Source organism: Diuraphis noxia, unplaced genomic scaffold, assembly GCF_037042655.1.
Source record: "Diuraphis noxia isolate RWA-SAM2 unplaced genomic scaffold, SU_Dnox_SAM2 contig0001, whole genome shotgun sequence".
In the NCBI taxonomy this organism is placed as follows: domain Eukaryota; kingdom Metazoa; phylum Arthropoda; class Insecta; order Hemiptera; family Aphididae; genus Diuraphis; species Diuraphis noxia.
The window spans coordinates 69,344,989-69,360,063 of NW_028301711.1; the positions used below are offsets into that span (position 1 = coordinate 69,344,989).

At 26.6% G+C, this 15,075-nt stretch overlaps 1 protein-coding gene across 2 annotated transcripts in view; it reads left to right on the top strand.

Annotated features, from left to right (window-relative positions):
* The window catches only part of LOC107169051 (pseudouridylate synthase RPUSD2-like), a 530,147-nt gene that overhangs the window by 494,393 nt on the left and 20,679 nt on the right, over positions 1-15,075 (top strand). For both annotated transcript variants that reach the window (XM_089217235.1, XM_089217236.1), the window contains 3 exons: positions 13,032-13,119; positions 14,020-14,141; positions 14,830-14,930. In XM_089217235.1, coding sequence (XP_089073361.1) covers positions 13,032-13,119; positions 14,020-14,141; positions 14,830-14,930 — 311 coding nt within the window. The remainder of the gene's footprint in view (positions 1-13,031; positions 13,120-14,019; positions 14,142-14,829; positions 14,931-15,075) is intronic.

A 15,075-nucleotide genomic window follows, 5' to 3' on the forward strand; every position in this document is an offset into this window, starting at 1 on the left:
ATAATTTCATGAAATGTTAACCATACGTCCATACTGAATATTAAATAGTAATTTAAAATTACGACCAATATTATTTAGGTATAGTAATAAGTAGAAAATTATTGACATGTGCTTTTTTATCATATTATGAATAACTATTATTGCACGCCTGGTGAATTATTATCGTTTTAAAGGCAAAATACACTTTTCTACGCATTTCCTGCCACGTTATATTACGGTTGATATTTATTATATCTATATTGATTTATCAAAATATTTTTTTATTTTTTTATGAAAGCCTATACTGGTGACTACCACACAAATTATATTAGATGACTGCAAATCGATGATTGAAAAGAGTACACCTTCACGACCTCTTATTAAAACAATCTTATATGATAAAATTCGTATTTGGTAATATTTTATAATATTGGCAACGTAAATTGTATTTGTCCATCACATTAGAACGTGTTACAGCATAATGTAACAATTATTGCATTAATTTTGTTATTTAAATATTAATTTGCATAGTAGTCGGTATTAGATATTATGTAAACAATTTGATTTGGTAGGAACGGGTGTCGGACGTTTGAGGCAAAAAGAAGGAATTTTATACTATATCGGCGAAGCGTATGTTGCTCGTTATAATCAGAGGTAGATAAATTTTAGTTTTTATTAATTTACTTTTTCATTGGCTATTTTTCAAAATATTTGAATAATGCTCCATCGAGTGCAAATTAAATTTAAATTCAAGCCCATTATGGAATGACTTATTCAATTTGTTGCGAGCATAATAAAACGTGACATTGATCCACAGTCTTACCACTACAGGCGAAATCTCTCACAAATGACAAGTCTTGCAAATAATTAAATTATTTTAAAATAACAATGTATTATAATAAAATAAGTATAGTTTAAGAAAAATAATGTTGTTTACGTTTTATTGCTTAGCACTTATTATCATTCAGGAACCATTTCAATTAATTAAAGGTAGTTCACTGATTAGTGATTACCAGGGCTCGGGACTTATAGCACTTAAAATCATTGAAATAAGCGTTTCAAAAAGCTCTTAAACATAATTATAAGCACTCAAATAAGCATTTAAAAAACTTAAATTTAAGTAAAAATATTTATCAAAAAAAACTAAAAACTAAAAAATTCTAACTAAAAAATCAAACAAAATAAAAATAAATCTTTATCGTTATGTTATAAAATAAATCAAACTTCAATTTTGAGACTTTAAGGATTTTATGGATTTTCTGAAAAATTAAATCTAAACGATAGTTATAATAGTTGAAAACATTATAAAAAAACGTAGAAATACTGGTCAAATAAGCATTTTTTTGAAAAATCGCTGAAACAAGCGAAAAAGAGCACTTTCAAACTTCATAATTAAACGTGTTATAACATGACATATACTTCCATAGCACTATGCTACATTTTAAAGTAATCCATAAAAATAGGCAAATGCTTTAAGTCCCAAATATTGGCGATTACGATAAGAAACACAACGATAATTTTTATTTCTTACGATAAAATAATATTTGATAATAATATATTCTTACCATCTCGATTCAGTGAAATCACAAATTTTACAATTTCTAAAAATTAGTTACGATAGTTTACATCAGTTTTTAATATGAAATGTATGTATTTTGTCAAATCACACAATACTAGACCAATTTTTTAATAGTCAGTTAATTGATAGGATTTTGGACTAAACAATATTAAAAATCTTACGTTGTATGCATAATTCCATTTCATATGTATTTGACAATTCTGTTAATGTGATTTAAGTTTCACCTAAATTAAAATCTGATTCTTAAAACTATAATAGTTACTATTTAGTGATTTGTTATTTGTAGGAAGTATACTTTTTAATTTAAAATAATTAATGTAATAAAAAAAAAAAAAACTATAACTAAATAATTCGTAATAAACTTTATCGTTGTAATTCCGGTATTTGTTAAACCAATATTTTGCGAACAAAATCGTCCGTAAATAATAAAATATATAAAGTCAGTGGTTCAAATTCGAATTATAATGCAGATATTCCTATGCATTTTTTTAATGTAATATTATAACTATGAATAATAATTTCTTTTTAAATGGTCTAAAAAAACATTCAAAAACGGTTAAATTTTTTTTTTAATGAAATTGAATTTCCAACAAATTAATGAAAATTATATTTTCAAAAATACAATACAATATAATGAATTCTTATTGTTTTCACACTTTTATGACTAGTGCTATTCCAATATACTGTAATTATATAACTCACTATTCGTTGACATTTTAAGCATTTTTTCAAATAATTGTTTTAAGACCATTGTAAAATAAAACTATTAATCATGTTAAATTTAAAAAATTTAAAAATGTCCACTACAATTCACCTGCATTATATTTTAAATAAGAACTACTGACTTTCAAACTAATTAGCGTACAGAATATTATATGAATATTATGCTCATATTATATAGGTATTACGAACAATATATTTAACGCTATACACTTTTCCCACATATTCTAGCATTTCCGATGAAAAAAACGCATACCAAATGAAGGGGTAGACAATAAAAGAATACCTAATTAAAAATAGACCATATGGTTCCGTGAAAATAGGAAAACTTGGGTTGAAGGAAAAAAACTGCACTACACCCCTTTCAAAGATATAAAGACATCAAAGCAAAAAAACCATTGCAAAAAATTAATTATTTTTTACTTTGAAATGGTATTTTCATAATTAACATTAAGCTATTTTTTACGGACCCTTGTACTTTAATGACGAGAAGTGTGTAGTTGAAAATCATTTGAGTGTTAAGTCAATTTTAGTGGTATTTCCGCGTCTGAAAAAGCCTGTCGTAAAATTTCAATAAATGTATAGCTTGGGTTTTATAATGGCCGATGAGTAGCCTGAGTTTGAGTTTAAACAATAATATCCCTCATTATATTTTATTCACTTTTAATTTGTTTATTTTTTGATCTTGATTTATAGTAATTGTAATAACAAATTACTGTTGTAATAGCTAACGCAAATCGCTTTGTTTGAGCTTTTACAAGTTGTGTATACAATGGCATCCTGGAATTTGTACTACAAATAACCCGAATCGGGATAACATATATCTGATATTTATTTGTTTTTGTTTAAAAATGAATGAAAAAAAACAACGCTGGAGAAATCATGCAGATGACTTTGTAAATCTTATTATAAGTTCTATCAAACTCAATTTTATTCCTTTTAGAATAATAAGTAGTGTTGAAAAATGATAACCATTAACTTTTAAATAAAAACAATATTTATATTTTTATAATGTTATTATTTTGGAACATTTCGGTTGTATAATATAATTTACAATTTTCATTGCTTCAAATGAAAAGTGGTAATTTTAATTTCGTAACTTTAACTCCCACAACGTAACTAAATAACTTCGATTGAATAACGTTCGTGAAGTTGGCCCACCTAATTACTCCAAATTTCTAAAAATAGACTTGCAAATACTTGCAAATAACTTGCAAAATAATGGCATAGATTTCGAAAAATTTGGAGTAATTAGGTGGGCCAACTTCATGAACGTGATTGAATACCTATTGTAAATATGGTTTTCTAAAACTGTATAATTCTATTACCGGAAAATAAAAAATATCCAAGTGTTATCATTTATTTTATTCATAGAAAGTTGGTATAGTGCTCATTTTAGTCTCTACTATAACTACATTTTATAGTTTTTCATAATTTTTCATAATTTCACTCGTGTGTGACTTTCAGACTTAGATTCTTGTCACAATTCTTATAGTTATTCAATGTTATAATAATACGGATATTATTGTTCTCTATTCGTTATTCACTGCTCCTCCGTATAACGATTTTATCGTTTACTAGCAAAGAAAAAAAATAATGATATGGCAGCCTCCTAATTCCTTCAGAAAATATCGCCCAAGACTACTATCGTCAATGCAATGCACTGTGATAAAAATCTGTTTTTTCGTTAAGTTTTATCTATTCGTTTTTCTCTCTAAGATTTTAAAACTAATTTATTATCTCAATCTCCTTTGAATGACTCACTGTGTACACAGAAATATCTTATTACTATAGTACTTACTATACAAGACAAATGACACTCAATCAATCAACTAATATATAGAAAAATTCACCAAGCATTACATACTTAAAAGTTAATGAACATATTATTAAATTATTGAGATTTGTTGTAATTCACAAAAAGTGTCAACTGGATTCTATTTTATTAATTTCTATCTCCACTCCTTTCTAGTTTGTGTTTTAAATTGTGTAGCAGATCATCTTTTTGAAAAGTTTGATGTATACAAATCAAAACTTAGATGAGTTAATGTTGATTTTTTTTTTTAACTTTTTATAAGTATTAAATTATTTTTAAATTTACTATTCCGAAATTCAAACAGCAGCAGCCACTACAATATCTTGTCTGCAATTGGATCTTTTGTGAGCGATAATAACTTATATAAAGTTATATAAAATATAAATTTTATGATTAATTGTATTCTCACATTTTTTTTCAATCAAAATGAAAATTATTGTTCGATGAGTGAATTATGGAAATCGACAATTATTATATTACACGATCCATAGTTGATTTGTACTTTTCTCAGTCATAATAATTGAAGTAAAATTATACGCGATTATATTTTTTACGAAGTTTATTGCATTTGATAATAATAATAATAAGATTCTATAATGAAAGGGTGAATGACAAAAAGTTCCAACAACATTATATAATTTAATTCAAACATCTACAATCTACTATCTACTATAGTACATCATATTATTAAGAAGTCGGAGAAAACAATTTATCGCAGAAAATGGTTTCAGTGTTTTCGATGTCAAAAACATGATGCCATTTTGCGTAAAATGGATTGCTTGAAACTTCTCAATCGTCCGTCAGCATATGTGTTTTATCACCACTCCACATTTTGTTTTTATTTCATTAAGATCTGAAGAACCAATAAATCATTTTTATCAGATATAATAATATAATACTTATGTTATGTAATATACCTTGTAATAAATCATAATCATTTTCAAAGTTGTCGGACAGTGGACACTGCAGGTATACGCTAAATACCAAAACTCTAAGCGTGTAGTTTAGACATTTTATCATATCTCTAGAATTGCTTCATGATACCATTTATTATTCATAATCAATGACAATACTATAAAGTAATTGAACAAAGTTGTAAAATAAATAAAATTAAAATTAAAATTTCAAACATGTCACTTCACGATACAATACTGATAAATAGCTAAGATTGAGAACAAAACGCATTCTACAGCTATCATCTCAAAACAAAGCACACAAAATAAACGATAAACGATTTATATTGTAATAATTTGTATAATGACATACCCGTTTAAACAGTTTTGCAAATAAACGCTATTTGAATCCAATTCCGTATTATTTTTGTAATGTTCATGTTAATTGATAATTAAATTGATCAAATCAATTGTAATTTTTTAAAACTATACGCAAAAACAAAAATTTAAATACTATATAATTAATATTAGTAAAGTATAGATTAAATAAAAATACTCTGATTTAGTATTTAATTTTTCGATATGATAAATAATTCGTCGAAATATTTAAATTCAGTTGATTTAAATTTTCTTTAAAAAAAGATAATAGATTTCAAATAATTCAATTAATCTTATGTTATTAGTTATGACATTTGTATGATATCACTTTTTTGAATTTCCTATAGAATAATATTACTTGAAATTTTTTTTTTTAAAGCATTATATAATATAACTTCTATAGGATTCATGATCATTGAAAAAGAATTATCATATCTTTATTATGTAAATATTCTTAATTGTGTGGTTATTATTATCCTATTGTCTCTTAATAGAAATTAGAATTTAAGAATCATATAGAAAAAAATGAAATACATCTTTTAAAATATCTGAGAATATTGAGATATTCGAATTATATTTATAATTATATTGGTACTTATATACATAAATTATTTAAAGTAGTCACTACTTATTGGCTCACAAATAATGGAACCATTCGCCTGTTGAACTTAAATTTTCTGGACCCAATTTACACGTTAACCAACACATATGAAACAATTCGTCTATTAATGATAAATGGAATATTAAAAACTTCAACCAATTCACACCTTAATTAAATTTAGACTATGAAACAAAGTGTTATGGTTACCATTATAAAAAAAAAAACCTGATTAACTAAGTATTATTTTATTTTAATTAAATTCAGATTTGTCCGTGAAGCCGCTAGATTACACTAACTGTGCCCTATTAAGGCTCTGTGAAGCACACTTTGATAATCGCTAATCCTACGAATATAAAAGTGATTAGTACAACAAACTTAAATTTTGCAGTCACGGCCTGTATTGAAAAAAATCTTAACTCTACACAAACGTTCGAATAAGTATGAAATATAAGGCTGACCAAAATAAGAAGCGGTTTGAAAGTTTGACAGTTTTTCAGTTTTCTCTGCCATAAAAAGGTCAGCGTCTATAACTCTAAACAATAACCTCGTACGTGTACTTCACTTATCATCTACAACTCCCAAAGGATTTAAATACTGGAATATTTCTACAAATTTTACAGAAGGTTTTGTGGATGCGTTCCGACACCGGAGGAATTTCTGTCACATAGTTCTAGAAAATGGTATTACATTTTGTATTTTTAACATTTTATCTATTTTTTTGTTTAAAACATTAATTCTTGCAATGCACACATATATAGACATATCGTTGTCTTATCCAATTAGATTCACAAAGTTAAAAAATATTTCAAATAAAGAATATTAATCTACTATATATGATTATTGGATGTAATATTACTTTTATTGATTTGGAGTTGATGAATTAACAGATTTGTTTTTCATATTATCTTAATATAATATATACTAATTTATATATATTTATATATTTATAATAATATATACTAATTTATATATATTTATATATTTATAATAATATATACTAATTTATATATATTTATATGCATATTTAAGGTATATGTGTCATTTTATATTTGGTCACTGTGTTAAATGATCGTGCTACAATATTATTAAAACAGACTAAAATCTTTTATTATTATAATTACATTATAATTATGTTCTAAGGAATTAGTTTATTAATTAAAACCAACATCCAAAATTTAAGGAGTATGTATAAAAGGCAGACTCTCATATTATACAAATATGATAATTCCTGTAATATTATGTTATAATGTTTGTGTTTAAATCATATTAAATAATATGTAATTAACTTAATCATAAAAATATTGTAGTGTAAACTATATTTCCTGTATTTTTGAGCAAAAATGAAAATAATTTAATTCAATCGAGAAAATGCAAATCTCAAGCACGATCAGAGCCTTCAACACTTATAATATAACATGTATACAGTGTTATAGTTATTTTTTTATTAAGTGTTGTTTCCTTATCATCGTATATGAAATAAATGCTAAATGGTTTAATTCAAAAATAGTTTCTGATAAAGTAAGTATATAATATTGTGATAAAAAAAATTGTCAATGTTCAAGATTGGATTAAAACTACGTTTGATCAGAACTATTTAATACTATTTTCAATTTTGAATCTCATTTTCTGTGATTTTTTCAGTAAATAATTTTAAAATCAAATCAAAAGCTTTCATCATTATAATATACTTATTATAGTTGTAATATAAACAATATTGCTAATGTTACAATATGTGTAAGAATATACTTATTTAACTAAGTTCAAATAGAGTTATGGAGAGGGGATATTTTTGAATCACTATAGTGGGTAGGTACTGTAAAAAAAGTTAACTTCTTGGTGCAGAATACAATCAATGACTCTTTTTCAACACTGCAGTTTTCTGGTAAAGTCCAAAAACCTTTTAAAAGAATAGTCAAAGATAAGGTATTATTATAGTATCGTGTCAACATAACAGTTCATTTTTATTATATAAATAAGTTTTATTTATTTTAGATAAAATTATCACAAAATATTATTTCCCGATCAAAAATAAGCATGAAATGTTTTTTGAATTTTAAACCACTTAAACAATTAAATGTATTCAATTTAACAATGCCATATTTCTTACCGTGTATGCGTATAAAATAATTCTATAAGCATTTTGTTGACCGTAATTAAGTGACCCTTTGAATAATTCTAAAGTCATCAAATTACTTTTTTTTGTTTTTTTGTTTAAAATATCATAATTATAGTCAAAAATCAACTTTTTTTTTTGACCAAACATTATGTTACATATTTTCGTTTGTTTAGTTTGGTCTAAATTTCAATTTTAACTGTAGTGACAACGCTCAGCATACAATATATGATTACGTATCGAAGATTTATAAAATGAACTTCTTACCAATCGAGTAGGCCCGAGTAGTGGTGAATAAAATGATTTTTGCACGTGAGAGACTTACGAATTACTATAGTTATCCATTTTTGAATCTTTCGTATACGCTCTTGGTCGACACGGTGGATCTAACGTGCCAAGTACTTCGTTCCCCCGTATACTGTATATAGGTACGATAAAAACGATATCTGAACACGTTTATTACTCACCCACTTTAAATCGTACATTGCTCAGGCTCTTTTTATGAAAAAAAAAATCCCACAATAGTCACGTACAAGGCATATTTTATTTTCATTATTACACACACACATCTGAACGACCATTGTAGTTCTATACCTGTGTACTTCTTTTTTTTCTGTGTGAGATTTACTTCTTCGTACCGTCTGTGTCGTCCATCAGTCTGCAATTTCTATACAGAGTTATTCGTTTTTTTTTATTTTGCAACTTATCGCTCGTTCTACTTTATGAACTTTAAGTAAAATCGATGATCTTCATAGTCGTAAATATGACGATAAATGTATGTAAGTGAGACTGCATACTACCATTCAATAACCTAATATACCTACTCTTAAGGAACACATTATATAAATACTAAACATTTTGTGACGTAGGTACCGTCATAAGTTATTAACGAATTGAAGAGTGTACTTTTTACTGGGAAAGTTATTTTATAGTTTTTGAGGGATTTAAAAATCATAATTAATTACCATAAAACTTAGTTCAGTTAATAATTATTATTCTATAATGGGTTTTGGATCAAAAACAAACTTGCACAATTTTTGAGAATTATAATATATCTGTTTTTCAAGTCAACAATATTGTTACGTATCCCAAATTCCCAATACACGTGAAACAATGTAATTGTATATCAGTGGAATATGGAAGTAAATATAATATTATTACGGTGGAGCGGGGTAAGACTTGCCACATAAATATTATACATCGTATTCTTTCCGTTTCGCTGTATAAATTCTTCATTATTTTTTTTTGATGCCCACCTTCCCCACATCAATATGGGTGAATTATGAAAGAAATAACGTGTCCCTATGTCCACTCCCGGGGTCCGCATTATCCTATATATAATAAAAGTTTACAACAGGCTACCTATACGACATACGAGTATGTTCATCATTCTTGTATTGTACCTTACAATTTAAGTCGAGAACATTTCCAATAAATTAAAATGTATCTCAAATTAATTTTTCATATACAAAATATCATTTAAAAGGTCTAAAAATAACTTGGTATAGTCATAATTAGTATTTTAATTATATTTTAGTAAATATTACCTATTTTGTATTTTGAAATATTGAATAAAAAAGTACCAAATCATCTTCTTAGACGCCAACCAATCATTATTTTTCGATGAAAACAATTATAATTTTTATTTGTGTAAGGACGAGTATTCTTTCACATCTGCATCTTTAAAGATGATTTACAGGTGATTTGAATAAATTACAAATCAATTTGCTGTACGAATTTCATAATTAAACGTATGAAACAATTGTCACTTAATTATTTTTTTACATATAGCCATTAATTCTTTATTTTATTTCATCATTTTAGTACAATTTGGTATTTTATATTTTAAACACATAGTTTAGATTTGCTTTTGGCGAAAAGTATTTTGAATGTTGTACTTTAATTTGATTTTTACATCATCTCACGTATAATATAACCAAACGTAATTTGAAATAAGGCAAACAGGTCGAGTTGAAATGGTAGAAAATCTTAAGTATCATAGAACTGTACTGGATACAACCAATGAAATACACGTAGAAGTTAAAAGAAGATTAGGACCAGTAAATAGATGTTAAGCGGAATGTTGAGAGTTTGACACCATATTTAATTCAAAGACAATAGTGTTAAGAAAATCAATATTAGACCGATTGTGTCATGATAAATATCCATACGCCCGTAAGACACAATCTTTATTAGGTATTTTAGAGGAAAATAACACAAGTGAATGCTGATGTTTGAACTAAAAAAAAACATATAAATTATAACGACAATGGCGAACACAGAAAGCAGAATCAATGATTACCTTGGTATTGGTATGCTATATTGAATCAATATTAAACAATATATTATTAGTAACATCGAACACAATAAGGTAGGCTGACTGCAAATATTATGCGTTATATCTGTCACACAAAAGCATAGATATTTATTAACATGACCTTATAGACATCCTTAAGCCTAACCTTAGAGACCAAGATAACAATAATAGGATACCAGACAGGACCTGCGGTTGATAAGAGTGGAGAATTCTGATACTTGGTGTGGAGAGACAGCGATGAGAAGACATGGCTGTTAAGACGTAGGGATTTTAATATTTTAATATATCGAAAATAAATACATTTTTCCTACTTCTGAATCAAACATATATTTTATCTCGACGGAAACCAGTCCTTTATTATGTAAAAACGACTCGCCAAATCGCAATGTATTTGTATATTATTATATCCAATACCGTCTTGAAAACAAGCTAAAAATTCAAAATAAAAAAAACAAGGTAATATTAAGCTAAGATAATATTTTATATTAAATATATCTAATCGTAATGCTTACACGTTTTCCAAACGATTTCCTTACACATTTGATTGATAGAAAAATATTATTTTGAAACAAAAATAACTTATCAATTTAACGAAATATTCGGTTTACGTAAGTTTTACATCATCATGAACTTGGATTATACGAGTTCGTTATCGCTTTCAAATTATACAAACAGTACTTACCTTCTTCGGCATTAGCATTAGGTACCAGTGAATATCCCACAGGGAAATAAACCACAACTCTTTTCTTTATTCAACGAATAACTAACTCCGCGAGTGCTATTAAAACTTCTTGAATGTATATACCGAGACAACAATAGACATTATTATATTATTATACGCTTAACGAATTCACTAAACTCTTTTGAAAGTTAATTTAAATGTTTATTCTTATTATTTTTTTGCGATTGGTCGGATAGCTTTGTCTTTTATAATTTTTTGCGCGCGTATTTAATATTATTCGAACCATTGAACGCCGTAAAGCTTTTATTTATTGAATGCGCTTCTAAACTCTGCAAACATATTACTTATTATATTATAATAAACGCGACTATGGCGTGTTCTTCAAATCGTTCGATTTCTATCAAGAAAAAGTAGCTTAACTATAATAGGCGCGTGCTCAGAAAATGTTGACATTGTGGTTTAGTGGCAGTTAAAAATTAAATTAAAGTTCCTATATAATAATGCACATGAAGGTTTGTGTTTTGGCGTTGTATATTGTACGAAAATTACTTACCATTTTTTTAAATTTTGATTTTTAATATTACATTTTTTGACATACATTTTGCTTTTTCGATAAGATTAAATCATAATAAGATAGTATAATATTATACAGTGAAATGATATTATATTGCGCAGTTTTCCCACGCATGATACGAGTGTTGCGCAATTCTGAATTTCAGCGGAAAAAAAACTATACGCATGACGCTATTATAGCGGTATACTACTATTATCTAATAATTAACGCCTACAATGAGAGTTTTTAGATAGATGTTATGCCGAAATCGAATACGAAATTTTCACTATAATATACACGTGTATCTACGTATACGTGACATTTTCCATTTTCCATTTCATATTATTATATTATAGTGTTGTTCCGAGGATATCGATTTCCATAATATGACCTTATCACCTCCTCTCTGCGGACAAACTATAGGTACCTAGTAGCTACCTACATCATAATATGTATAATTTCCCTTCTGCAATCGCAGACATTGTACTTAGACAGGAATTAAATATTGAACAAGTAAAATGAAGGTTAGGTATAGGTACTCACAAACTACTAACCTATAAAGGTACCTATCTAACGAAATTTTAATAATAAAATAGCAATCTAACCGTATAACCATAACATTTATGGTATAAATCGTAATTTTATTTTGTCGTTTATTATGTTCGAATTTTATTTGAAGAGATTTTAGGACTTTTAAAAAAGATGTTACGCATGAACAAAGGTTGAAAAAAATAACGTTTTAGTTGATTTATAAAAAATAAGTGTAGGTTCTTGGTAAATACATAGCGAAGAAATCTAATTATATGGTATTGAGTTAGTATGAACATTTTAGTCATAAATTCAACCTTTTAACGAAACCTTTTATATGCAAATTATGAACGAAAAAAAAACAAATATTTAAAAATAGTATTTGGGTATATACCATAAACGTTTAAACATTTTATGGACTCCAAACATATATTTTACCAGTACAGACATCGTAAACAAAAAACAAAAATTATTAAAACTTTTAAGGTGCTTAAACTAAGAATTTAATCATTCAAAAAAGTATCTGCGTAATGTGTAGCTATTTCATAAAATATTTGATTCCATCGAACCGATAAATTCATACAACGAAGCTAAATATATATTTTAAAAGACCATTTATACTAGTTATATAATATAATATATAGGGATATATATTTCGGATTATCGTCACTGTCTCGCTTTTTATGTGCAATAATGAAGTTTGAGTATGAAAATCTTCTTAAACATTCTTATTAATGTTGTTATATTTAACCACATTAAAAAATCTCCTATAACAACCAAAGATTTTCAATATCCAACTAAAGTTTTTAAATGTAATCAACATTAAATATTATGATATTATTAATGTCATATATTTTTTCGTGGTTTTGCAGGCCAAGTTGGAAACTAAAGCACTGAAAGCGAAACGTCCCGGATTTACCGACGAAAGATACAACGAGACGTCGTACTATATTGAAAACGGTAAAAATACTAAATAATAATAATATATTACCTATACGAAATGAAACACCGAACATGGTGTAAGTTTTTCCTTTAAAAATAAATTTATTCAAAATCTTATTTTTGTAATTTTATAACTACATACCTACTTTTAACCATATGTTTAAATACTTCAATTTGTTTTCAACTTATAAGAAGTACTTACCTATTCTGTGGCAATATACAAACTTCTTTTTTTTCAAATGAGAAACCACCCTCATTTATAATATAAATATTGTTATAAGAAGAAGATTTTTTCGTAGGTATATAAATCTAAACCCAAAGATTGGTTTCAAAGTTATTAAACTTTAAATTTTAAAAATAATACTTAGTCCATAAAAATCGTTGAGTTAGAATATTTTGAGGTAATAATGATTTGAAAATTATAACAATTTATATATATATATATTACATAATTATAATTTTATAGTTTGTAAGAATAATTATTGTCTGAATATATTATCATTACAATGCAAACTATAATATTTTACACACATTTTAAATTTTATGCAAATCCTTAGATCTTAGTTCATAAAGTTTAAAATTTCAGTAGCTACTAGTGCAAATGTTTATTTTTATATGTCAATATTTAAAAAAAGTCAACTGTTTAACAATTTACTGCAGTAAAATGTGGTGGTTCAGATTCACATCTAAAATAATAATTTTTTACGGCTACGCTATTTAAATAGTTGGTGGATATGGTATTAAATCTAAAAAAAAAATCTAAGTATCTGAAAATATGATCTAATGTATGCCGAAAGTTCTAAAAAAAAGTCGTATTCAATCATACAATTTATATAGTTCCGCGTCTGTTGGAATGTCCAAAGTGCGGTATCAAAGAAACTCATATAATTGTACTAAAATTATTTTGCTTTCGTTTAGGTTTGAGAAAAGTTTACCCATACTATTTTACATTCACTACGTTCACCAAAGGCAGATGGGTAAATCAAAATATACTGGACGTATTCGCCAGGGAGTTCAGAGCGCACCCGGCCGAAGAATATGTGAGTACCTATTTATATATTGTATTTACCATCAGTGAAGCGGATAGCTTGAAATATTTTTGCACAGACCTTCTAGTCTAATATTTCACCCTATCCTGCATCTCTATGACCGGATGAAGCAGCATTCACTGTCATATTAATATTATAATATGTAACTATATGCCATTTAGTCACTATTAAAATGCACATAGTAGTCATTACTAAATTATTAAAATATATCTTAAAAACCTTCTATAATATATTATAGAAAACATAGTAAAATTGCAGTATAAAGCACCCATTTCTGTGACAATTCTTCAATGTCATCAAATTTGATCAATATAATGATCATACAAAACACAATTTAATTGTATAATATAATATATTAGAATTTTACCTAAAAATAATAATTAATGATGATAAAATATAATTCCGAAATGGTGTGACCACTCTCTTTGCATCTTGTCCATCATGTCCTATTATACTTCGGTATTCAACCATTTTACTTGCTATAAAAATAGCCACTTGCTCGATTAACAAAAAAACTTTAAAATTATAATAATTCGTTGCCTATTCCCTTCAAAAAATGCAAGGGACTTGCATGATATTACCTATTATATTATACCCGTTCACATAAAACGGTATCGGTACACAATTTATTAATGTATATTATTTTAACGTCATTGATATCGATTTTTTTCATTCGCAGGAACGTTGCATTAAATCCGGTTCGTTGACCGTAAATTATCAAAAAGTGGACACGCAATACAAGTTGAAACACAACGATCTGCTGGCTAACGTGGTACACAGGTATGTAATATTTTATTTTACATCCTTCAGCTTGCTTGTGACATTTATCAATACCATAAATTACAACAGTCAGTGTAAATTACAACAGTCAACGAATAATAATATTATTATTATATTATCGAGAGATTAGCCAAGCAACATGAAC